At 42.7% G+C, this 27,570-nt stretch overlaps 1 protein-coding gene across 1 annotated transcript in view; it reads left to right on the top strand.

Moving 5' to 3' along the window:
• The window catches only part of HCN1 (hyperpolarization activated cyclic nucleotide gated potassium channel 1), a gene marked incomplete at its 5' end in the record, with an annotated part of 254,454 nt that overhangs the window by 137,303 nt on the left and 89,581 nt on the right, over window positions 1-27,570 (top strand). Inside the window, one exon of the mRNA XM_081132542.1 lies at window positions 13,478-13,639. Within this exon, the coding sequence (XP_080988668.1) occupies window positions 13,478-13,639 (162 nt within the window). The remainder of the gene's footprint in view (window positions 1-13,477; window positions 13,640-27,570) is intronic.

Genomic DNA, 27,570 nt, shown 5'->3' with positions numbered 1-27,570 from the left:
AAATAAACTTTCTCTTGTAATTTGAAAGAAAATGTATATTCATATAATTATATAGAAAAAAATTATATTAATAGGCAAACTATCTAGAAAGAACTATGCCAAAATATTAACAGCAGTTAAATAGTGGTAGGATTAAATATAATTCTTATTTGCTTTTTTGTTTGTCTCTAATGTTTCTGGGTTTTCATCAATGACTATAATCCCTGTGTAACTGTAATCCCTTACAAAAGTCCAGGTTAAAAATGATGACAGTGTGAATTATTTTTAGTCAAGAAACAAAAAAAAGGGAGAGAAACACACACAAAATTGGGAGATAAAATTAATTAGAATGTAGGTTGAAGAAAAAGGGGTTAAGGCTGGGTTCCAAATTTCTTGGTTGGATAAATATCTTTGCCACTGACTAAACTGACCAAAAGTAGAGAATGTTTGGTGAAAGAAAGTCTGATTTTAGTTTGGGGCATATTGCGTTTGCTTTGAGTGTAGGGCTCATAGTAAAATAAATAAGTGAATGAATGAATGAAAGAAATGGGAAAGATGTGTCCTATAGGCAGAGTTAGAAAAAGGGGTTAGAGAAATGTAATTATAGAGGTAGATGTGAAACTTTCCACCCTCTTGATCTGAAATAAAAATGCATATTGTTCTAAATAAACGACTAAACGCGATACAAAAGTATTGTCTCCTATAAACTCTTAGACTACATAAATATACCAAAAGGATGAATAATGGGAGGCCAGGGTTGGTGCTGAACTTAGCAGAAAGCATGACAGTGATTTGCGAGTCTGAGTTCTGGGTGAAAGCCCAGGTAATAATGATAGTAACCTTTTGGACTCCTCCATTTAGGACTTGTCAGAAGTACTGGATTGTATTGAGTTTTTCACTCATGCCAACTCAAGAGGAGTAAGTCCAACAAATCTCCAGGTTCTTAGAGTGTATTTTGGCTCGGGGTAGGTGCTGTTACAGAGTTAGCCTGTTAGCTCAAATTGATAAGGGATCTGGAAAATACACTTAAGACACAGTGGGGTTCATGTTATCGGATTCAATATAAGAGAGACAAATATTTTGGTTTATTTAAAATAGTCTCAAAAACTCAAAATAGTTTGCACCATCGTTAAAAAGAATATTGCCAATCCTTCAATATTTTAAAAAGTCTGCAACTACAGCGTGCATTCAGAACATAGGAACCAAGTTCTTCTATTTAATAACAATTTCATGGTTATAAGAACATGTGACAATGGCCATAAAAGAAATTAGAACTGGTTTCATATATTCATTATGTGTAATCAAAATTTAATTAATCACTAGTTTATTCTACATATTTATTATGCAAGCCACTAGAACATTATTGGTACCCAAACAACAAAGAAACAGATTTCAATTAGTTTCTGCTAGAATGACCAGGAAATTAAATACAGAGTGAGGGCAAAAATGGGTGTACAGTTGTTTGCATGGAAAACAATACAATCATTAAGAAATAATAATACAGAATAAACTCTGTGTTTCACATACTCACAGCTGTAAACCTACTTTTGCCCCACCCTGCATGTTATTGAGATCATTTAGATTTTTGAATTTATTTTTGTACCTGCGGTCAACCTGTAGTCTAGTTTCATTCTTTTGCATGTGGTTTTACAATTATTGAAGAGGCTTTCTTTTCTCCATTGTATGTTTTTGGCTCCTTTGTCAAAAATTATTTGCCCATATACATGTGGTTTTACTTCTGGGCTATCAGTTCTGTTGGTCTGTTTTTCTGCCCATACCATGCTGTTTTAATTATCGTTGCTCTGTAGTATAATTTGAAGTCAGGTAGTGTGATACCTCCAGCTTTGTTCTTTTGTTCTCGGGACTGCTTTCTATTTTTGCATGCTTTTTATTTTATATAAACATGAATTCAATTAATATTAACAAGTGGTAGATTTCACACATCTGTGATCCAGTTATTCAACGTTTGTTTCTCACAATTAACCCTATTCCAAAGGCCTCGAGAAATTAAGACAGATGTGATCAATCCTCCCCATTATTGTTTATATTTTAATGGAGCCAGTAAGAAGAATTATAAACTCTTCAACCATGATGACCAGAAGTACATAACGTGGAGGCTAAGAGAAAGGGGTATAGATGAGGCTTGAGAAGTAAGTGGCGGTCAGATTATGTAGGGCCACGTGTGTCGCATTGGGATTCTGACCTTATCTCAGATTTAATGGGGTGTCGTTGAAGAGTTTTAACCAGGAAAGTAGCATCGTCATATTTGTGCTTTAGAAACAAAACTTTGCTTGCAGGGTGGCGGAGGGCAAACCCAGAGATACAGAAAAATTTAGGAAGTTTTGAAATAACCCGCGTGAAAAAAGAGTATTGTCCAAATTAAGGGCTTTGCAATTCAAGAACTTTCACAAAGGGAGGCTTATGGGGCGCGGTTAGGAGTTGCATGTGGAGCGTGGGAACAGAGGGAGCGCAGCGCTGTCACCCTGAGGACGCGGCACTCTGGTGCTTCACGCGTATCAGCCTCTGCACAGAATCCAGCTGGGATGGAGAGGCTGGGAGAGTTTAGTAGTTTGGGACATTTTCAGAGTGACTTGATTGTGGGTTTTAAAATTAAGAGGGTTGTCTCCAGTAGAGGTGAGGTCATGGGGTCCCCTGGTTGTGCGTAACTGCCGGCGTCGTGGACGTGGAAGGGGCCCTCGAGTGTGTGGAGAGTAGAACCCGAGGGGGCAGAGAATTTGCATCTTCAGGACACTGGCCAGAGAAACGGGTGAGCAAGAAGCAGGAGGAAAATTGCACCTCAGCCCAGAAAATGCAGTGTCGAGAGGCTTCCACAGGGCTGGGGACCGCGCCAGGGAGACACAAATGAGGTTGGCCAACCTCCTTGCGCCCGGCCGTGGAGCGCAGGGCAGCTTCGCCCTGTTCATTCTCGGCTGGCAGGTAGGAGACGCCCGGTTTCCAGACGCCGAGAGGCCCAGTGGCGGGTAGAAGGTGCGGGGTGTAGGCGGCACTTTCAGGTGCTGGGGTCGAGGAGGTGTCAGGAGGTGTCGCTGGAGGGGCGGGGGGGCGGCGGGCACAGCGCACAGCCTTCCAGCCCGGAGAGGTCAGCGTGCGTCAGCGCTGAGGGACACGGAGAAGCAGGAGCACCAGGACACAGCGAGGGGACGCAGGGACAAGCGGGGTGTCAGAGAGGAGCAAACACACCGGGCCAAGGCGAGGGGGAGCGGCGCTGTGCGTGCTGGTGAATGGCAGCACTGTCCCCAGTCAAACGGGAACTTAGACGTGTTCCCATGACAGGTGAGCGGCTGCACTTTGGGGGGCTCAGGGAAGTCTGACCGGCCACCCCGAGAGTCACACACGCGATTTCTAGGAGCAGGTTGGTCTCACTACTCTGGCTGAAAGCCTAGCCGCAAGTTGGGGGGACCCTCGAGCAGCATGGAGAAGCTCCTACGGGGCAGTGAGACGGGGGACAGTTAACCTTGGACGAGGCTGTCACCCCGAGAATGCAACAGGCGAGAGAACTGACAATTTTGATGAGATGTTGGTTGAAATAATGGATTTTTGTGTCATACCGGATAACGAAGTGATGGTGAGCTGAGAGAAATGAGGGGAAGACAATAGGGCTTTTCAAAGACCAGCCGTCTCAAACCAGAACACAGATCCGTTAGAATAAGACAGCGAAACGTAAACGAGACAAAAGCAGATGTGACCAGGGAAGCAAGTGTCGGTGATAAAGAGCTTGAATGAGTATAAACCACAGTGATGACAATGTCTGTACGAACATTGGTCATGTAACCAGGCCATGACGAGGGATGGCGGATATTCTGGAGGTAACGGATACCAAAATCACAAACAACATTTGTGTGTAAATTTATTTCATGGCAGGTACAAGATTAGGATTCTTTTCAAATCAGACTCTCAATTCTGTTATCACAAACAGTATTTGGAAAAATATATAATCATCCCATAGGTGCCCATTTAGGAAAATGCGCCACTTGTTTCTGAAATGAGGACTCCCTCCCTCCCTCTGTGTCTTCCTCCCTCCCTTCCCTCCTTTTCACTTCTATTTTGCACACATGTGATAAGTACCTGCTTTCCAAATACAGCCTTTAACCTCTCGGGGCTCAGAGTCTAGTGAGGACTCAGATATGCACACACATACTTACAGCCAAGTATTAAACACATGTCTGGAGTATGGACTAGGCCCTATAGGAGGAAGCTCTTAATTCCTCCCTGGAGAGGTCAAAGAAGTCTTTCCCGAGGAAGCAGTGTCTGAGCCAAGTTTTACAGCCATCAGCCGGCAAAGGGATGGGCTGGAAGGCATGATACCAGGAGGGCGTGACATGTGAACGGATGCAGCCCTGGTCACCATGTTGCAGAAAAGGTACCATAACACTTTTGTTCTGCCCCAGGCATGGAGTTCCAATGGGGGGGGGGGGTAGAGGTTGGTGAAATGGTAGACAGAGGGGAGATGACAAAGGGCCTTTTTATATCAGGCCAACGAGGTTGGACATCATGAAGATTCTCTGAATCTCTAACAGTTTAAGGAGAGAACTCCATGATCAAGTTCGAATGGTAATTCTGGATGCCAAGTAAACTATATTTTCAAGAACAGTGAGACTGGAGATGTGATGTAATAATAATGTTGAAAACATGATAGACACAAATTAATATATGAAGTAAATTGGTTATGTCAAAGGCCAGCGTAATTTCATGAACGGGAGAGTGACCTGACGAAGTGACTCTGAATTTATTTTGAAGTATAAATCTTTGAAATATAACAATTTATTTTGAAATAAAAACCTTTGAAATAAAACACTTTACTTCGAAGTACAAATGTAAACTATTTATAACTTAGGCAGTAGTTTATTGGCACTTGACTAGATCAACAGCTCGTTAGAACAAATCAGTTAGTCTGGAAAGAACAAGCCGTTATGAGTTGGGGCTGTCTAGGTCTTTTTTAAGAGGCTTGATAACGCAAGTAACGGGGAAGGGATGAATCATGGCTTTGCCAAGAGTTGTATAGTTCTTGAGTTTTTGGCTTCTTCTAGGGAGGTTGCAATGGTGATATGTTTCTTTTCGCTTCCTGGCTTTATTAAATGTCAGAATGTGCGGTCGGGGCCCTGAGACGCCCAGTTCTCTCTTACTGGCGCCGTCCCCGAGATCTCGTGCTTGGTGATGTCCCCAGAAGGCGTCTGCCCGGCGCGCCTGGGCCAGATCCACTCGTGGGCCGTGTCCACTCCGCCGGCTCGGGGGCAGGGTGGCGGGTGGCGCGCCCGCGCCCGGGGAGCCCTGCGGCCCAGCGGCGATGAGGAGGGCTGCCTTCATCTGAAGGGTGTGTTCAGGGGGAGCCCCCCTTCCTCCCGCCTGCCCCCCCCCCGGCTGACGGCGTGGCCTTTCTAGAGCGTTGAGCTGAGAAAGACATTGTGCGACGCGTCCAAACGTAATGGCATCTAACATACTTCACTCTACCCCTATTTATGTGGTGGTAGCTTTAGGGTTAAGTTTTATTAATCTAATTTGTTTTGTTAACAAAGGGTTAGGGAAACTATTTCTATAAAACAGCGCTTTCCTCTGGTGTATCTCAGTTTCTGTGTGTGTTGGCCTCCCTGTGTTTTCATTTTCTAACTCTGTACTTTTTTCTTTCTGCAATAAGGGTGTTATATGGATTTTTTCTTCTGAAGTACAGTGCGCTTCTGAAGTCATTTGCTGCGTCTCCTTTCTTTTCGTTGGAAAGTGAAGGGAATTTTGGGGAACTGATTAATGCCGAGTCGGGACTTTATCTCTTTCTGCTGGTTACACGCATATGTTTCCCCGAGAGACAACTTTTTCAGTCCCTATGTGGCAAAGTTTTTGCTTTAGCGCCTTTTTATTCCATGTGAATTACATTTATCTCTAATAATAAAGAAATAATTGCTCAAAAATTTAAAAAGATATATATTATGTAGATAGCTATGTAATGTTTAATTAAATATTTATGGCTAAATTTAAAAAATTTTACCACCCTACAAACACTATAATTTTCAATATTTTTTAAGTTGAAAAAAATCAGTTGAGATATCAGATCACTTGTGTATTTAACAAAGTTTATGAATATGACACCAGAAATGTTGACGTGGATTCTTTATCGCAGAATTTATAGAAAATAGAAGACATAACGCTATGTGGGGTATGCTTTAAAAATACGGTAGCAAGCGACCACCAAAATATATTATACATTTTATACATGTCTTGGAGACCGTTTAATAGAATTTGGTTACCTGAGGATTAGTGTAAAAACTCTTTCTGGATTATATTTGAATGGAATGGAAAAATATGGCATGTTCTTACTTGGTAATTTCAAAGCAATTTAATAGATACTTATTGACTGTGTGTCTGGGAGATACTGTCTACAGGAAAACAATTTGCAGAGTGTATGAAATCGGTTTAAACATTCTCTGCAGTGTGTGCTTTATAGTTCAGTCACCAGAGTTTGGAGACTGAATTCTCTCTCTGTTTTAAGAGTGCGCATGATTGAAATGAATTTTAAGATACAAACTGATCAGCTGAAGCCTCCAGAGTAAAATATCTGTTCTTACCAAGTTTAGCTACGCCCCCCCATTCCATTGGATGGTGTAATTGTGCCCTCCCAAAAGCACAAATTTATGTGATTGGTTTTGTATGCTGAGGAAATGAACTAGTGACAAAACCTAGAATAATTATACTATTTGTAGCTCAAAATGCAGAGATAACTGAATTTGTTCTTATTGGAGCATGTAACGTTACAAATCTGATGAGACAGCAGTTATACAAAAGAGAGCGAGCAAAAGATTTACACGAAACTATAAAAATACAAATGAGACTGTTATTAGCCATATGTTATGTCTAAAGTGAATTATTCCCTAACCTTGTCCAAAAAAACACAATGTTATGGAAATATCATTTGAAATTCACTTGCAAGAGCTATGCAGAACTCATAAACTATTGCTAATGTGGTTATTTTCTTTTTAATCTCTTTCTCTACATACACACACAGGAACACATGCACACACACATGCATGCCTACACGCACACATTCACACACACTTATGTAGCCACTTCTGATTGTTTTCTTACTTTCTACTGTGTACTAGACAAGGAAAGATATTATTAAATTTTATATTAAAATTTTTAAATTTCTAATTTGAGTTTTCAAGATAAGATTTGCCAAAGAAGAGTCTCAGAAAAATAATTATACTTATTAAATCAGTATTTTAGTGCTGACCTCATCCTGAAATTAAGTGTGTTTGGGATAAAGCGAGTGTAGAAGAAGTTAAGGATTCTGACAAGTAATTATAGCAGTTTGCTATTGCCATGACATCCAAGAATCTAGTCAGTAGGCTAGTGTTGCATCCTGTTTCTTTTTAAATTTCATTTTTATGTTAATTTATTTGTACTGTATTTTACAAAAGTGCCTTTCTGAACGCAGTGGAGAGGGGGGAGAGCTGGTTTTCACCAGGGATTGAGGAGCTCCGAACTAATTGTTGGGTGTTTAGAGGAGAGGAAGATCAGGTTAACATCAAAACATTGGTAGGGATTTGTTTTGAATTGAAGACATATTGTTCTGAGACTAGGAGAAAGCATTATAAGAACAGTGCCGACGTATGTTTGCTTGAAGGGATAGGAGGGCAGAGCTGAGGAAATTTAAACATGAGAATGTCACTTTCCCCTGGGAAAGGTAAAATGTAAGCCAGAACTGAGCAGAATAGGCTTGGGTTCTGGGAAACATTTTAGGGTAGATGGTGTTAGGGATAGACCATAGCCGAGGGCCTCAAACAAGGTTGCTATCCTTTAAAAAAATTTAGTAGCCACAATCTACCGTTTTCTTTCCAGTGCTCTTCAGTAGCTCAGTTATAGAAGGTGACGGTTTTGATTGATCAGAAGTTGACATTTTGTAGAGAAAAGGCAATGGAAAAACACAGAATCCTTAATAAATGGACATGTGTGGTGGGTGGAGATCGAGAGGTTGTTAAATGCCAGAAATGAGGTTAAGTTATGGGTGGAAGAGCCAAATGGAATGAACACTAAAGAAGAAGGGATTTCTTATACAGCTACACAGATAATTGTCTGAAAGTGGCAGAGGGGCGTGGCAAAATGAGGGCCTTGCCCTCGGAAGCTAAGGCTCATGAAACGTGAAAGAATGAACCATCTTTTTGAGAAAGCTGCTGGAGAAGCTGAATCTTTGGGGAGACCGTGAGAGGGACAGCAGAGCAGGAAAGGAAGAATGTTATGAGGAGGCCGGGGGTGTATAAAGTGAACTGATAATGTAGGGGGAGTTTTGGAAGGGACAATGGAACTGAGAAGCCGGGATTAAAGCACCCAACAGCATGAGGCCCGCGACGACAGGCGTGCGAGGTTGGGGAGCGGGCCATGCATTCGGGCTGTTCACAGCGGCCTCCAGAGATGAGTGGCCCAGGTGGCCATTCCCAAGGAGATCTCAGGTGGAGTAGGGGACTCATAAAATTAGTCCAATGACTGCTGTCACTGGTCAGTGTTCAAAGAGATTATGCAGGAGTGGTCTTCTTTCCTATACGAAGTAAAACCTCAAATAAGGTTTTATCCCCACTTTGTACCTAAGACCTGGCAAGATAACCCGGGTCATTTTCAAGGTAAGAATTGCAGAAGGTGCAGTAGGGCTCTTAAGATATTGATTTCACCATTCATTAGGATGAGTACATATTGAAGCCTAGATATATGTTAGCTGTGAGCAGACTGAGTAGCTAAGTGTTTGTATTCTTATATTCTGATGTCAACATGGCATATAGACACTCCCAAAGATATGTCAAGTTAGCAGGTGTAGGTTTATAAAGAGAAACAAAAGAACCCAACCTTATTGTACACCTTAAAAATAAGAATGTTCTATGTCAGGAGAGCCATTTCTGGCCCATTTGATTTTCTTAACTTTGCTTTGATTGGAATCCTGAAGGTATCTTTGAAGCCTTGAATAAATACTGAGATCATAGAAGCAATCTAGCCTATAAATGGTCCTTGTCTGTGATGTCAAAGACTAAGGACAGATCACTGAACACTATGAAAAGTGTTAAATTGCTCTTGACAATCTTTGTGGTTCAGTAAAATATATTAGATCAAATAGTTAAGCATTAACTAAGGCCCACTGATTTCATAGGTGGTTTATTAGAGTGAGAGACATCAGAAACCAGTGTAGCAGAAAAGAATGTGGAAGCATTTGAAAAGAACTCAGCTAACTTATGAATATCTGCCCTACAGCCGGTTGGGGTTTGGTCTTTTGGAAACAGAATGGAATATACATTGCTCCCGGGAAAAGTATTACAACAAATTATCCATATGGTGAACAAATCTGCAAATATTAGGGCAGGTTGGGGGTTCTGAATTAAATTATCTTTATCAGAGCATGCTTTAGTTTGGGAAAGTTGATTAGCTATCTTCTCTGGAGCCATTGGACTCCACCTGGGCAGAATCCTAGAACTCTAATATTATGAAAAGAATTGAGGGGCATTTGTGACCCATTTCTCCTTTCACTGGAGTCATAGGTACAGCAAAGCGTTCCGAGTTGGATAAATGTGAAGCAGGTGCCTTCCACGGGCATGTCTTGAAGTCTAGTTCTTGATGAAAATAAAATAACTGCTTTTAAAACTATTTTAATTCTTTTTCTTTTCAGTTGACTCTTATAAGTACCACTTGCAAGCGTGTTGCTAGTGGTCAGAACGGCCTGTCCTCCTGCCGCCCACAGCCTGAGCCCTCAAATAGGTTTTGAGTCAGATCACTAGGAAGATGGAAAAGAATTAGTTTTTTATTTCCCTGATTTAAAACACAGCAGCAAAAGCTCCACACTCTTAAGAATGTAAGAGGTTACTTACGCTATTGCTGTTAAATGCCTGCACCGTTCTCATTCATTCATTCAACAGTTTCCTGAGCATCTTCTGCGGTGTTATGTCAAGTTTGTGTGAAGTCAAGTTTGCAGGAAGACGTATTAAGGTCATTGATTTAGACAGGAATTTATCACTCAAGGATGTTTACCTTGTAGATGGAAAAAAACCCAACAATATTAATCAATGGCATGGGCTGCTTGACTGGGAAGTTCAGTGAAGGTGCATTTAGATTTACGCTACAAGCTGCCCTTAGACACCGAGAAGTTGCGGAAAAGCGTAAATTAGGTGAGATGTTTACTTCCTAGGTTAGTGTGACTATCTGCACATGTATGAGCTCCATAAGAAACTAGTCCCAATTCAAATTCTCCATGAGCAAGGCTTTAACAGGCCCGTTAATAGTCTCAGCCACTGGCCCCGTGTGACTCGTGGCTGTGCCCGTCAGAGGGGATGAGTTATAGGAGCTCAAGCGACAGCCAGCTTGGGCCCTGGCACTGCACACACTCCTGTGTGTACGCACCCAAATTAGCCCTGCGCACAGCATTACGTTCTTCCTTCAGGGAGATAAGTCAGGATGCATTTGACTATTTGAAATCAGCCTCCGATATCAACCAGTGTCAAAATAGCCAGCTTGCTTCCGCCTCTTCCAAAGTTAGCCCCCAAAAGTGGGGTCACATTTGAAGACATAATATTAAAGGCCAAAAGGGGAGGCTGTTTTTGAAATTATTTGCGTGACTACTGCGCACTCTGTAGTAGACCGAGTCTGTGAATCTTGGACTGGCATTGGATGCTAGCCTTGTGAGGTTGGGAATGGAAGTGGGGTGGAGGGCAGGCTTGATTGTAGGGGTTGTCCTGTTACAGTAGGAATTCAGAAATCACAGGGAGGCACCAAAAAATAAAAAGACAAATAAAAGGAAACAATGTGTTTCTAATAGGTTGTGAACAGCCTTATTTCCCCAATAACTTCCTTTGTAAAAATAGTGGTTATGTTTCTCTGGAAACCACTTCAGAAGTAATAGGGTTTTCCTGAAGGAATTGGTGAATATTAGCATGTTATCTTTTTTTTTTTTTTAATTTATCTTTGTTGTTGAAAGTGTTACAGATGTCCCCTTTTTTCCCCCACTGATCCCCTCCACCCCACATCCACCCTACCCCCAGGCCTTCTCCATACCAATGTCTGTGTCCATGGGTTATGTGTAAATACATATAAGTCCTTTGATTAATCTCTCCCCACCCACTCCCTCATCCCCGCCTTCCCTCTGAGATTCCTCAGTCTGTTCCATGCTTCTATGTATCTAAATCTATTTTGTTCATCAGTTTATTTTGTTCATTAGATTCCTTATATAAGTGAGATCATGTGGTACTTGTCTTTCTCTGACTGGCTTGTTTCACTCAGCATAATACTCTCCAGGTCCATCCACGCTGTCCCACAGGGTAAGGGACCCTTGTTCTTTACAGCTGCGTAGTATCCATGGTGTGAATGTCCCACAGCTTTTTATCCACTCATCTCCTGAGGGGCACTTGGGCTGTTTCCAGGTCTCAGCTATTGTACATTGCGCTGCTATGAACATAGGGGAGCATAAGTTCTTTCTGAAGAGTGTTCCAGGATTCTTAGGATATATTCCTAGAAGTGGGATCCCTGGGTCAAATGGCAGTTCCATTTTTATTTTTTGGGGACCCTCCACACTGTCTCCCACAGTGGCCGCCCCAGTCCGCACTCCCCCCAGCAGGGCACCAGGTGCCCCTTTCCCCACCCTCGCCAGCACGTGTTTGTTGATTTGCTGACGGAGCCATTCTGACAGGCGTGAGGTGAAGCCTCATTGTGGTTTTAATTTGCATCTCTCCGATGATTAGCGACTTTGTAGCATATGTTATCTTTAATTCACTAAATAACCCCTTAAGATTTCACAAAGAAAATCTAATTCCATAAGAACAAAATAGAAATATCATAAAAATGACACTAGTCCTCTGTAACAGCCCAGACTCCCTCTGCAGTCTGATACCTGGATGATGACTGCTGCCTGTGTGCTTATAATGTACAGACTTTGGCAAGAGTTTCAGATAGTTCTTGTTTACTTCAAAGAACCAGGTTGAAGGTAATTAGTTTTTTGTTTGATCCAGAAGTTTATATTCGGGAATGTTACCCTAATTTCCAGCAGTGCCCAAAAGTTATATTGGACTATTTTGGCAGGAAATACTTAGGCATAAATATAGACTTCTATTACTAAACCAAATAAATTAAATCCATGGTGATTTATTTCTACGTTAGTAGTAGGAGCCTTTTTTATTATGTTTTACTGTATTACTTTTAATGAGAAATTATTGATGAAAATGTTGATACAATTTCTATTTACAAATTCAGTGACCAAGGAACATCGCAAACCATAACATCAAAAGGACTTCTCTATGGGTTTGCGAAATACAAAATCAAATTAAAAAATAACTTAGAGGAAAATAAAATTCTCAGTGCCTTAAGTAAATTGTGTGTATACCTGTCTGAATATCAAAGTACGTGGGTTGTTGCCTTTATATCTAGGACCTCAAACTTACTTTTAAAAGGAATTCAGAGCAATGTGTGCATTTCCACAAAACAAGATGATTTTCTCTCTCACTATAATTACTGTGTCAAAAAGGAATATTTTTTAAAGAAAGAATTAATGGCTAATAGAACTGTATCAAAGTGGAAATCATTTAATTGAAGACAGATTTGGTGGTTTTATAACAGTAAAACTCCAACTGTCCTCTCATTTTACCTCTAATGCCTCAGTAAACATCTCTTAAGAATTATAGACGTTTCCCTACAAAGATATGGTTTCTAAATCAAAATATAAATTTTATGGGGCTTTTTCTTATTTCTTGGATAATTTTGCAATACTTGTCCTTCTTACTTCAAATTTAAATGTCTTTTGGTCAATTATACAAAATGTGATTCTAAATATCTCAAGGTGTTGTGTTTGCATACTCAGCCATATTTATTAATTTCTGAAAAATATCAAGAAGGGTTCATAGGAAAGGTAGCCTGTACCATACAAATAACATAAGTGGTAATAACAACTTTATTATTTTTTAAAAGTGTTGACAACTGTTTTTTTAAACAAATTCAGAGAACTGTTATCTCAAAGTTCACTATTCATGTTCAGTATATGCAATTAAAGAAGTAACTCCACTCAGTAGCTAAAATTAACTATATTTTGCAATTAAACACCCTTGTTCATGGTTTTTAGTCCTTAGCTTATTATTATTATTATTATTATTATTATTATTATTTGGTCCTTCGGTAAGTCCAGCAACTTCGCAAGGAATGGGAAAGGGGGGCTGCCATCCCTTGTCAGGTTGCTACCTTGTCCTAGGGGAGCTCTGCTGAAACGCCCAGAACAGGAGATGGAAGCTCCTGGCGAAACCAAGGTTTGTGACGCATGTCCCATACGTTTCCTGTCTCCACGTTATGTGTCCCTGGCGGGAGCCCGCAGCCCTGTGACCCCGGGGAGCGGGGTGAGGCCCGTTGCGGAGAAGGCCAGGGCCGTGCTCTCGGGAAGCCCCCGCCTTGCTGGCCTTGCGGGCGCCCCTGGCCCTGGCAGTGCCCTTGACATTTCCTCCGCTCGATTGTAAGAGTCGGCTTCGTTTCCGGCCCCCAGATCTTCCACATGACCTACGACCTGGCGAGCGCCGTGGTGCGGATCTTCAACCTCATCGGCATGATGCTGCTGCTGTGCCACTGGGACGGCTGCCTGCAGTTCCTGGTGCCGCTGCTGCAGGACTTCCCGCCCGACTGCTGGGTGTCGCTCAACGAGATGGTCGTAAGTAGCCCGCGCCCGCCGCGCCCAGTGCCCGTGCCAGTGCCAGCGCCACCCGTCACCTGCCTTTTCCTCCATAAACGTCACAGGAAACTCCCTGGGGCTTCCATGGTCGTAAAACCAGACGTTACGCTGCTTTTCTGCAACAGAATTTCATTCACGTAGAATACGCCCAGGGATGTGTCTGTTGCACGTCTAGTTTTAGGTCTCTTAGTGTGTACTGAGACATTTTATTTCCAGGTACACATACAAACATGCACACACATGATCACAGTACAACGTCCTTTTAAAAAGGCCCGCTCCCGCCCTGGCCGCTGTGGCTCAGCTGGGTGGTGTCGGCCTGAGCACCAAAAGGTCGCGGGTGTGATTCCGGGCCGGGGCACGTGCTCCTTGGCATGTGTGTGTTTAATGTAACATCATGAAACCTTTAGTATGGCCAGGGTGTTATAGAAAATTTATCTCCTGAATTTGAAATTTGCTTCTTGGGTCTTTTAATTTTTGGCTGCAGGTTTACTTGTGAAATTGGGTTATTTTCCTTTGCATTTATTTAACATTATTTCCATTTTTAACTCTAACATAGAGGATGGGAAGCTTTTAAGTCTGTTTCGATGATAAAGACCAAAAAACATGTGAAATTGTAACTATTGGTGACAGGAAGGAGATAAAACCATAAAAATGACACTTTTGTTCCAATAGAGAATCTTGATGGTGTCTTTGACCTTGGAGATATCATTGTGTACCCCAAAGCTAACGTGTTCTAGAAAACTTTCCACCACAACATACAAAGCAAAGTGCATTCACACACTAAAGGAGTCACAAAGGAGAAGTGAGAATCCAGTGCAAGGAAAAAGCAGCCTGCGCTTACCCGTCGTGTTTAATCCACACAAGGCCCCGCGCTTTGAGATACGCTCTCTCCCGTGGTCCTCGCAAGAGGAAGGGGTAAGCGCTGCAATCCCGATTCTTAGAGGTTAAACGAATTATCCAGCGTCGCACCGGCGGGGTGGAGCGCAGGACCAAGATTAGAGCCCTATCTCTCTCACTCCATGATTTCTGTTCTAATGTCTTGTGTGGTGTAGATTACAAAGAACAGTGAAAAGTAATTGCAAAAGATGAAATCTTGGTCACGCACACCAGTTGCAGTGGAAAGTCACTCAGAAGTCGGCATTTGAGCTGTGACACTAAAAAGTGGCAACTGATAGGAGATGTCGATGTAGAAAAACAAAATCAAGTGGGGAAGGTAAAACTTGAGAAGCCAACCAGGAGTGCAGATGACACTAGTCATTCTTGGTTCTGGGATTAAAAATTATGCAATATCGACTTGACGTGGATACGAAATTACTTATGATGAAGTTTAGCAAATTCCTTGTGCCTTCCTTCTTTTGCAGATATCTTGCATTTGAAATGATTTGTATCCTTAAATATTATTTTAAATCTTTCATAACCATATTTGCATTTATACCTATGTCCTTGACTGTCTATGGATTTTAAATCCCCTTTAACTGTACTTGCATTTATTTCTGTATTCTTACTGTACCTATATATCACTAGCTAGTTATCCCTACCTGTCCTATGATGAGAAACTCAGAGTCCATGTTATAACCATACTCTATCCGTAACAGGTAATTTGTTCGATGTATTTATTCTTATATTAACTGCTTCTAAGCTGCATTTCATTCCGCAGAAGTAGGTTCAAATCTTCTCAGCTATTTCCCTTGCAATCTTTATAAATTCCTCACTGAAAGAATTCTTTGAATGTTATTTTTTTAAAAGTCAACCACTTCCACGGTGGGTTACTTAAATCGGTGAGGTAGGAGACATGGGTTACAAAACGCTACTTGAACTGGGATTAATCTTGCTGTAAATTGGTATTATATGCTTTGGCTTCATTCAAGAAATGTTTGAATTATAGAATTCCAGCTGAATGAAAATCTTGGATTAGTCAGATAATTAATGTCTAATATAATTAATTTTGAAAATCTTGTCATTCCCCTGATATTTTGTGCTGTTATTTAGGTGTATCATACCAACATTGTCTTAGCTCATTAGTAAAGGGATTAGAGGTAATGGGTTTTTATTTAAATTACAGATATTATGAAATATTTATTTTAAGAATCTAAGAAAATGAAAGCTGTGGCACATTTGAACTTGCATATTAGTTTTGATGGAATTTAGGGAATGGCTTTACAGAATAAATAAGGAAGGATTTGTAGGTAAATAGTAGGTTCCTAGGGTCCTTTTTCTCTCACGTAAGCCTGCACGTTTACTCTCAGGGAGCCCACAAGTGTCCCCCAGCAATCTTGTAAACACTCGGAAGAGTTAGAAAGCTTTCAACACGAGCATGTTATGAATCTAGGTCAGCTGAATGCCCAGCTGTGGCATCTGCATTTGCTTTTGTAGTTGAAGTGTATTGTGAGATGAGGTGTTATTTAAAATAATCATGGCTATGGGTTAATAAGGAAACGATCCATTTATACCAAATAAAAGCTAGATGATGTATTAAAAGTGCTACAAAATTTTCCCGGAGTCAAAGGAGAAATAAGTGGGACAAGTCAATTACTGGTACATAGCCCCCAGCTGCACTGTGTTAAATACACACTCTGCAACAGCTGGTGCAATCACAGACTATATTTACATTACATACCACTATTCGGTTTCAGCAAAACAACATCACCCATCACGATAGATTTACACTAAGATACATTTATTTATTTTTTTAGCATTTGCTTTGTAAATTTCTCTTTGTTTTAACTTTACAAGACCTATAAGGACAAGAAACTTACTTCTAGTTTTATACTTGTATTTATTTGAGTAATATAATCAAAATATTTTAAGTCAACTCAAGGTCACACATTATGTTTAATTTTGCTGTGATTTGAAGGAATCTATGCATTATTTCATCCTGAGATGCCATTCCGGAGGGCAGGGGATATGACGTATATGTACCCACGCATCACACAGATCCTATGCCAACCTTGCCTATGAATAAGAGAAATATTCATTGTTTATAACCAAATGGGTAATTATCAACAGTATTTGAAAATTATGTGTAAAGGGGTTATAATATTATGCATTTTAAATGTTTTTCCTTGGATGATTTTTGCTTTAATTTTTTTACATCAGATTATATCTTCAAAAATAAGTAGTCACTTGACCAACTCATGGGAAATATACACAAAAGTCATAAAAATCCAAATTAATGAGCTTCTAACGCTCTTCAGTTCTATATAGATAACAGTACATTCCAGAAAAAAGTATGTATGGACCATACTAACTATGAATATCAGAGAAAAAGGGATATAAAATGTCTGGACAGTCTCATTAATAAAATCCTTGTAGAGAAAATAAAGAATTTGAATGGAAAATCAGGTACCTACCTAATTTTATTTTCGCTGGACAGTGTGGCAGGGACTCTTAGTAATAACCAAGCAGTCACACTGTGCACACTCCCAGCTCTCGTCCTGTTGACTGGGGCCTGTGATAGTTATGGCCCAGGGTCTCTGCATGGCTGTGTCATATTTCACTTGCAGGTCTAAGCATTAAAAAGCTGGTGCAGGACCCTCCAGATCCTCTCCAGAGGCTTGTTTTTTAACCTGTCACATGACATAGTATAGCCATCCTAGCTCATCAGGACAGCAGACTGGAAAGGGAAAGCTGGCAGAAATGAATGTAGAGACGTGCATTCCGGGATCGCCCCTACCACAGAAACGTTTGCGATTTTAGGCAAATCACTGAGGTTTCCTGCGCGTCCTCTCTGACAGGAACGTGCGTGTTTTATTCTTTCGTGTCCCCGAGCGCCAGCCCTCTGCCAGGCATTGCTTAGGCCCGAATGTGCAGCGGAGAGGGAGACGAGGCCCCTGCCCTCACAGTGCTGCATTCTGCACGGCTTCGCTTAGACCGCTTCTTCTAACTGCTGAAAACTAAGAGAGTATCTACGTGTAGACTCTCCTCTGAAGGACTTTATACACCAGCAGAGTAGGAAACTAGGTGCAGGAGCCATCACATGAATTTGAGTTGAGGCCTCTGAAATGTACGCGCAGCCCAGAGACTTGAACCAGGGACTGGCACCAGGGAGACATGCCCTCCGCCTGCCTGCCAAGCCCTGGACCCTTGAAAACGCAGCCATTCATACAAGCCTGTTTTCCATTTGTTTCTAATTTAGCTCCCCAGGCAGTACCCCTTTGCTCTAATTCCCACAGCGATGTGCTGGTGGCAGCCTCGTGTGGACTAGTATGAAGTCTATGCATGATGTAAACTGAAGGTGGGAGACACACAGCCGGTAGACATTTATTTCAACTGCGGTCAGCGGTTTGGGATCAGGAAGCTTCGACCAAGTGGGGACTGAGACAGTCAGTCTCTTCCAGCTCAGAAACTGTACCAGTCACAACAGGCGTGCTGGGCACTAGAGTAGGGAGAGCTGTTTGTTGGTATCTACTTTAAGCAAATGATTTTTTTAAAGGAATAAATGTCATCCACTTGCGAGTTTCCATACACATGGTGGACACAGAAAACTAGGGTGATCATATTATCTATTGATATTCTGCAAATGTACAAAAACAAAATTGAAACCATTTCACTTTTTCCTTACAAAACCCAATGAACTACTTAGATAATGATTGATGGAAATACTGTAACTAAGATTATAAAGCTAACAAATGAAGCTAAAATATCTTAATTGAAAATATGTGCGTCCTCTCTTGAGGTGTAGCAATGTATTTTAGATCTATAATTCTACAAATTAGAAATTGTGTTATTGTTGATATTTTTCTAAATGGAATGTAGTGCCACAGACCTTTTAAAAAGTCCTGACAAAAGCTAACTAATTTGCTGACAAGTCACTCTGTAGCTTTACTGGAAAAAAAAAAAAAAAAAAGCACTCATAGGTCCTACGAGTTATAATAACCAAGTAGGTCAGCAGCCTGCTGAGCCCTGTAATTCGCCCTCGCCATTCGGTCTCTGCCTAACAGGAGAACCAGCCTGGTGGCTGCTCCGCTGGAGAGAAGCAACCTCCCCACCAAAGGAGCAGTGTGCACGCACTGTGTCCCTCTTAGACATGGACTCGGTCACGGGATCGAACATGTGGAAATAAGTTCCAATCTCGTATTCTGTTTTCAAATGAAAAGTGCATTAGCGCAAAGCTTTAACATGAATTGTACGTCCGTGTACAGAAGGGTGAAGATGTCACTTAGATTGCATGCTGGCGATGACTACATTGAGTCGCCTTACCAGCGCCAAGACCAATATATAAGCTCCAAACATGTTTATTTTTCTTAAATAGACCATCCCTTCAATTTTAAGCAAAAAATGGCTAGAAGAAGCACCATTCATGCCCACTAGCATAGCCAATTTATCAGACAAGAGCTTAAGCATATGTACTAGAATCATGAGCAGGAATTTCTATGCTTTGAGCGTACAGAGATGTGTCCAGTGTGACCAACACTTAAACACTCTCCTAATATTACCACCAGGTGCCTCAGAAACAGGCTCCACCTCAGCAAGACTTTTAACTAGCGCCTGGCATCCTGTACAACCTGCTGTCTCGTACAGAGCTATGAGCACATCCGCCTGTGGGCTGTACCCATTTATTTTAATTGTAGAAGCTAGATAACAATGAAAATTGACCTGAGAAAATTTGAGAATTCACCATCATATCTTTATAATTCATAAAATGATATGTAACAATGGACCACAATGTATTTTCTGTATTCCAATAGCATTTTCTCAGATATTTTATAGGGCCGAAAAATTTTTTCTCTAAACATATTCTAAAGATAAAAATAAATGTTGATTATAATACCTACTTATAATGTCCACCAAAGCCATTGTATATGTTTGGAGCACCTGGCTAGTCTTTGCCATTGAGATCAGTGTGGCCATCTAAGATCCTTATGCCTGCAAGCTAGGGAAGCACTTCTGGGTAAAAAATCTTTAGTTTCAGTTGTACTCAAATGAGGACATAATTCAGACTGACAACCTCAAATTGCCATAAACTGTATTTTTGTCCTTTAGATGATTTAAAAAATATTACTGTGTTCTAAGTCCGGCTATTGTTTCATATTTGTAAAAGTTTATTTAGTTGAGTGGAATTACAAGACGCTTGGGGAAATACCATTTCAGGTGGTACCTGTTACCCCCTCCCCGCTGCCCCCAGACTGAAACTAAAGAACTTATGCCCCATTAAGTGATATTACATTCTGTCTAGCACATATACCAGTCCACTGTTTCTCTTTTGAGGTGAACATTAGACTGGTACACACAGTTTATACAATGCTTTCTACGAGCTTCTTACTGATATCTTATCAAATATTTGGATTAATAGAAAATTAAATTGAGTGGGTTACTAGCTGGCTGAGTGAGTGTTTTCTGCTCCCACACCCAAAGTGCAGATTAATAGATTGATATCAACATAGAAGATGTTTAGCGGACATCTGTAGGGTGTGACATGGTTTCAGTACAATAATCCGAAGTCTTTTCAACATGTTACACTGAAGCTGCAGCTGACAGAAAGCAAAGGGAAGTGGTGAAAATGCTGGGTTATAGATTCCCATTCTAGAGGCCTCATTAAAAAGAAAGAGGGATCGAGCCTAATAGGGCGGAACTTCTACGTGGCCGAACAGAGGCCCTTAATCACAGCGGAGAGAAAGGCGCGGGGCGAGTGGAAGAATCCCACATGGCTCAGGCAAGCGTGTGACAGATAAGCAGGGCTTAGGTGACTGTCCTTTCAACATAGAGCAATAATTAAGATGCTGCCCAGGTTAACTAAGGAGAAAATTCTAACCAACAGTATTTTCACAAGAAAAGATATTTAGTTTAATTTGGGGCACCCAGTTATAAGAACTTTTAATTCAACAACAGGCAATTATTTTCTGACCAAAAGATATACCTAATTATCTCTTTGAAATGTAAATGCTCACTGGTTATCTACTTTTATTCCTGAAATGATGCTTTTAACCTAAATTTAGATCCATTTATAAACTTATTTGTATGTAAGATAAATTGAGGACATTGTGACATATCAATAATCAACTTGTTTTTCAATAACTACTTTTCTCAAAGAACTCATTTGATTATTTAACAGATTATTTAGGTATTAAGAAGGCATTAAAATACACCTACACATTGTAAAAACTCAGGAAGAGTAGGCCAGAGAGAACGGAACCGGGCCAAACGGAGCAGAAGGGACGGTGCTGTTTCTACACGTGACCTTCTCGGGTATAAACAGGAAACAGGCTCGTGGCTTTGCGACGTGTTTTTCTTCGCATCTCTTATGGTGTAGCTGGATTTAGCTCATAAAACTGTTACTCATCGTGACAGATCAATACAATACGCGCTGAGAACCTTACAAGTATGTGGCTTCCCTTCCACAAACTACGAACGTCTCATCTCATAAATATTTATTCTATTTTTTATTTAGTACTAGTGATAAGAAAAGTCTTTAAGATGCTAACAAAATACTGTTCCAGATCACATTGTCACTTGCTAGTTTCCATTTGGCGCACAGTCAGAGAGAAAGAATTCACTGGTTAACTTGCAGGAAGGAAGAAGTTCCTCCCAAACTAATGCCAGCCTAACACTGTGACGCTCTGCTTGCAAAACTGCTGATTATTTTCATTGCAATCGACTTATGGAAAATTGAACCTACAGCTTCCTAGAACTGCTTGTGCCATTATTTAGAGATAAAAGAGAAAATATATAAGTCAACTCATTCTCTCTCTTTGAATTTTAATTTGTGAAATTACATTTTCTAGAGGAAGCAGAGCAAGAAGAGTGTAAAATCTATATGAAATAAACAGCTGATTAACCAAACATCTGTAACCCATCTGATTAATATTAATAAAACACACTAATCAAAGCCATAATTAGCTTACTTTTTTCCTTCAATAGCTTGGTGCAGAAGAGTTCATTGGCAAGACAAATGGGGAAAGTATCTGAGATTTATTCTAAAAAATAATTCTACTACAGACTTAATGCAGGTTTAGACCAATCCAGTGCCTTAGGCTGTGCTTCTTTGTAGCATACAACAGTTGAAAATACAGTGGTGATCCCCCCAAAATCTTAAGTGTCTAATAATTATGTCATATAGTTTGTAATATTCCATTTACCATGACAGGAAAGAAAAATCTTTTGTCAACTTTTGAAACCAAAAAATTCCCTGTTACTATCAGGATCAACTAACTTAATAAGAATAATCGGAAGATCTTTATTCTCCAAAAATAGTTTAATCTATAAATTTTACTGCCTGTAGAAAATTCTTTCAAAAGCACAGGATGACTTGAGATTATCCAGGGAAATTAGCTTTTGAAAAATACATATTTTTTTAAATGAAGTCAGTTTGATCAAAGGGCATTACCCAAACATTTTCTGACCCAAGGAAACTGATTTTAACCCTTTGCGGCCGTTTGTCTGCTCTCAGCCACCAAAGCTTTTTTACCATTCCGGTCGTATGTCTGCTCTCAGCCACCACAGCAAGGAACCGTACGAATCTTAACTCTATTCATTCATGTATCAGTTCATAATTTCTCTTGTTTATCCTTCATAATCTTGCATGTTATGTATCACTGCTCTTTCAATGGAAATTAATTCCGACCAGTAGGACACCCATGTCCAAATTTAATACGACCGCAAAGGGTTAAAATGAACAGCAAACTTAAATGCCTACAGAAGCCAACCTAGTGACATCGGTGTGTGAATTAGACCAAGCGTAAGACAGGATGCAGCCGCTTGCCTCTGACCAACAAGGGGCACAGCTGCTCCTCAACCCCAGCTGGTGGTGATCAGCTGGAAATTCATGCCCAGCGGTGCCCAGGCATCCCCCAGGCCATCAGCTTCCAAATTCTGAAATTAATCAGTTAGTTCTCAGGGTAGAAACCAGGAGCAGAGGCTTTGTCACTCCAAATAGTGGTCCCTTCCTTCAGAATCAGGCCCTAGCAGAATCTCCCCTTTCTCCCCTGTGTACAAAGGGGGGAAAGCCAATCAATGATAGGCACCTGGGGAAAAGAAGAGAAAGGGCATTGGTCCACCTTAGTGGCTCAATCTCGACTTGTCACACTGCTTCCATTATTTGAATTGCTTTTACATGAAATTTAACAGGTTTGGCCATTTGTCAGAATAATGTGATAAATTATCAAACAGCTATGATTTGAAAGAACTGGCCTAGACAAAATATATGAATAATATTAAAAAACGCAAGACGGTTGTGAATTCCTCACTGTTCAGGAGAATTCTTTGTCATTACAAGGGAAAAAATAATGCATGTGCAGTTATGAAAATCACTGAAAATTCACCATGCAGTCTGTTGAGAAGGGTTTTCTCAAAATTCCAAGACATGGTCTTTTTCACTTCTCCTGTTGCCTACTACTGAGAAATACCTGAGAACAATCCAATAACCAATAATAATTAACCAACATCTAGAACTTCCCTGCAGCTAGAGCCATAGTTACATGACTCAGAGGACCTGCAATTCAAGCTTTAGAGTCTAATATTCCGGATAGAGAAGAGCTTTATTAATTATTAATCATGTAGCATCACATTTATGTGAGTGATAAAATCAAAAATATATTCAGCATCTTACATTTATCATAAGAGAGATATTCTTCAGTTGTAAGGATGTAGTGTTCAGGCTGGATTGAAAAAGATTTGGAAGTGTATTGTACATGCACTTAGGCACAATACCCCCTCACCCCACAGCGCAGGACTAACTTGCACCCATTTATTTTCATTAACTTGGAATGAGCCCTCAGTGACGCTTGAGCTCTTTGATTTTTACTTCTGTCATTCTTTGAGAGTCTAGCAGCGTTGATGCTTCATCTATCTCCCTCCCTCCCTCCTCATTTTTTTTTTTTTTTAGGAGTGACTATTTTTATACCTGCTGATGTAATGGCAAACTTAATCAGTAATAAAACAAACTCTTGCCCTCGTGGTTGTCTCCTTTTCCCAGGAAAATACAAAATAAACAAAATATAGAGCTGTGAAAGATAATTCCAGACAGCACAAATCCTATTAAGGAATCTAAAGCAAGAGAACAGCACACAGTGACCTGGGTCAGGCCGATCCCTTTAAGACAGCATGGTTTCCAGAGGCCACCTCTGAGAAGATGGCATTTGAGCCAAGCACTCAAAGAAACGAAGGAACGAGCTATGCAGGTGTCGGGGAGGTGAGCCGTCGGAGGAAGGGGCGGCCTGTGCCGAGCTGCCTGGCTGGCCGCATGCAGTGAGGGCCCAGGATCCAGGTGGTGCTGGGGAGGTCCCAGGGGCAGCCGAATCCCAGAGGGCCTTGCGAACCTCGGGAAAACGGGGGGCCCATGCGCTGGGAAATGGGGAGCTCGACGGGACCCAGTCGTCTGAGCTGTGAGAGCCCTTCCAGGGCAGACCGAGCCCAGAGGGAATCGGGTCATTTCGCAGGGAACGCTGACCCCCGGGCACGGAGGGGCGAGTGCGGGAGCGAGTGTCCAAGGGCCTCAGAGCAGGCAGGCGGCTGGGACGGCGGCGGGGCCTGCGGGGCGGCGGGGAGCCGGGCTGCGTGCGAGCGAAGCTTGGGCGGTGGGCACAGCGCCGGGTGGGCAGCGGCCCAGTGAGCTGGACCGGCACTTGGGAGGGCGGGAAGAGCCTGTCCTGCCCAGGTAAGTCGGGCTGATTTGAAAGCTCGTGACATATTCCCTGGCCTCGCGGGTGGAAGAGGGGCCTGAGTTTCTTTGGTCAGGAAGGTGGGAGCAGCTAAGAACTTAATTGGATATAAATACTAAGCCCACCCCATGTTATTCTGGGACAGATAATTCAGGTAGAGTCATTGTTCCATGATGGTAGGGAGTCACCGCAGGTGTCCCGGCTGCCTGCTCTGTGCCCAGCGCTGCGGGGGCCATCGCCCTGCCCGAGTCCTGCAGGGGGACTAAGCTGGCGCAGGACAGGGGTAGCTGTGAGCTCCACTTCCCCAGCATCAGGCTTGGCGAGGGGGAATCGTAACGCACGCTTGCTGTCTGGCGGTCTCCAGCCCTCGGTGACGTCCGAGCTCTGATTTTTCTTCCTGTCACCATCCTTTGAGAGTGTCAACCTTTATTCCGAATTTCAGCCGATTTTCCGTGTGCACTGAAATCGGATGTTGGCCTTTGCCCCCTTACCTGCCTTTTAATTGCCTCCAGTGGCCCTGCTTCCTGGATCCTGCTAAAGGCCTCGGGGCACTTGCCTTTACAGCAAATGAGGTTTTCGGAAACCTGCTCTAAAATGCGGCTACAATTACAAAAGCCCTGTCCTGCTGCTTTCCTGGCGACCGTCCTCTGGAGAGGACCTGCCGTGTCCCCGTGAGCCACCTTCCCTGTCTCACTCCACTTCTGTACAGATGAGGGCTCCTGGGACACCGTCCCGGAAATCAGACAGAGCCCCCGTGGAAAGGGGACTTCAGCTGGACTCAAGTCCCTCTAAAAAGACAAAAGATAACTTTTACCTTATTTCCTATTGTAACTTATTACACTCCTTTTTTTTCCCTTTTGATAGAAGAGAAAACTTACTAAAATATATTAAATCACTGTATTTAATTTGAAGGCTAAGGTATCATTTGGCCCATTACATTGCCCTGGTAATGATATATTTTTCTTAACCTGAAATTTGATTTTATCAAATGTGCACTGTAGCCGCTCTGATATGTATATGGAATTGTTTTAGAGAGAGAGAGGGATTTCTTTGAGTATAATTCAGTTTAAGAAAAAAAGTTAACTCAGGGCCCCTTTTGGTGTCTGTCTCCTCCCTTTGTCACCTGCCACTTTTCTGGAGATGGGGAAGCTGCAGTTAACCCAGAAGGGACCTATTTCGGAGTGGCCTTGCAGTGACATTTTAATGGACTCTTGGTAGCTGAGTACATAAAATAATCAATATGTTAAGTGGAGATAGTGCTTCATGAAGATGTGAGGGTGCGGTGAGAACGCAGCTGAAGCGTGTCCTGTCGCTGCCGGGAGGGTTCCAGCTCCCTGACGGAAGCGCGGTGCCCCTGGGCACCTTGCGGAATCCTCTCCTGGATCACTGTCCGTTAGGCACGCGGTGCTGTGCGTGAGGATCGCGCAGAGGTTGCTGTGGAAGAGACGGAGGTTAAAGCCCCTTCTTCCCCCAGCTGGGGCTGGAGGCCTGGGGAGTGGCTGGGCCCCGGGGGAAGGGCCGCTCTCCCGCGGGCCTGGTCCTGTACTTCGTGCTGTGCTTGCCGCGGTTCAGGACGCCCCGTGCGCCCCCATCTCATTTCATCTCCGGCTCTAAAGCACACATTGCTCACCCCAGTTTCCCAGTGAGGAGGCTGAGCCCTGAGCTGCTAATATCCCCTGTTAGGGGCAGAGCTGAGGCTGAACTCAGGTGAGTCCAGTTCCAGCCTCAAACGCCCTTTCCAGGCTCGGCTGTGTCCCCAGCACCTGGGACTGTCAGGTACGCTGTGCCCCGGCCTTCGCAGGCTGCCATAAAACCCCACGCGCTGGGGTCCGAAACAGCAGATAATTCTTTCCCACCGTTCTGAGGCTGGCAAGTCCAAGATCGAGTGTCAGACCGCAGAAATACCGGTTCATGGGTTTTACACCGCACAGCGTGGCTGAGGAGCGGCTGAAAGCTCACGCCGGCCTGCCCGGCCTGCCCAGGAGGAGATTCCCCAGCTCGTCTGCACTCACTGCCCACCAGCTGGTCACTCAGTAGCTGCCTTCATGGTCACATCCACTGTCCTGGTGTCGCAGGACTTGTCAAGTAGCCCTAACTTAATAATGCCTCATTCACCTAACTTCTATTACAGTGCACCGTTAGAATTGTTCTGTTGCGTCATTAGTTATTGCTGTCATTCTCTTACTGCCCAGTTTATAAATTAAACCTTGTCCTAGGCGCGCATGTCTAGGGCGAGGCACAGGGTGCACAGGGTTGGCAGTGCCTGTGGCGTCCAGCATCCGCGGGGGTCTCGGAACGAACGCACTTCTGCTAACGGGATACTGTGCATTATGGAGCTGAAACGTCCTTCTTTTTCTTTCCCAAGTTTCCAGAACTCAGTGACGCCCACTCCGTGGGGTTGTCGTGAGAAGTGCAAACACTGCCTGTCAATGAGCGCGCCTGGCGTAGAGTCTGCACGCAAACATACTGGCCGTGGCAGTGTGGCCAGGCGCCCCCATGCGGCAGAGCTGGCTGCTTCAGATCCACCGCGCCCCTCGCTGTTCAGACCCAGGCCGGGTACCCTCGCCCTGCACGTCCGGGTGCTGATGACTCTCGTTTAATTTATTCCCTAGAAAATGTCACCCCTCCGCCTCCTGCTTCTATGTCCTTTTACTTCTGTTTTCTGTCGTCCTGAATTCTTGAGTTTAATTTTCCCTGTGGATTCCTAGTGACTAAGTCCTGTCCAGTGCGCACAGAACAGTCCCGGTTTCACCTCGAACGCTGCCCAGGATGCTCCCCCCAGAACTGTGTGAGCCCTTTGAATGAAAGTGGTGCCGGGGCAGAGTCACACAGGGCGACGCCAGGTGTCTGTCTAGGGGTGTGACCCATAGACCTAAATGGGTACGCCTGTAGGGAAATAAAAATGGTACCACTCTCTCCGTAAATCATCACTTTGTGTCACAAGGCTCCAATATTGTCTATAAATCTCTCCTAAGCAACTCACAATTTTTTTATTCTCTCCCGAGAAGTGAGAAGCACTGAGCTGTCACCTGACGCCAGCTCCTAAACCAGCTCTGCTGAATACACCTGGTAGGAAGTGAGGCCGGCACCTTCCCGGTTCTGGGACAGGGGGACCCCTCTCCAGCTCCACTAGTGACGCGCCACCCCCGCCTTAACCCTCCCCCGCGGGTCACCTTGGACAGGTTTGAGGATAAACCAACAGCTTTTGTAATTTTCCTCTGCGTGATATTTTTTCCAATTTGAACTTGGGCATTCAGCAGACATTAACTGAGCACCTACTATGTGCCAGGCAGGTGGGGAGTCTTGCACGCACAA

This window comes from Miniopterus schreibersii, assembly GCF_964146895.1.
Source record: "Miniopterus schreibersii genome assembly, chromosome: 3".
Lineage (NCBI taxonomy): Eukaryota > Metazoa > Chordata > Mammalia > Chiroptera > Miniopteridae > Miniopterus > Miniopterus schreibersii.
This window is presented reverse-complemented; position numbering and strand designations above follow the sequence as displayed.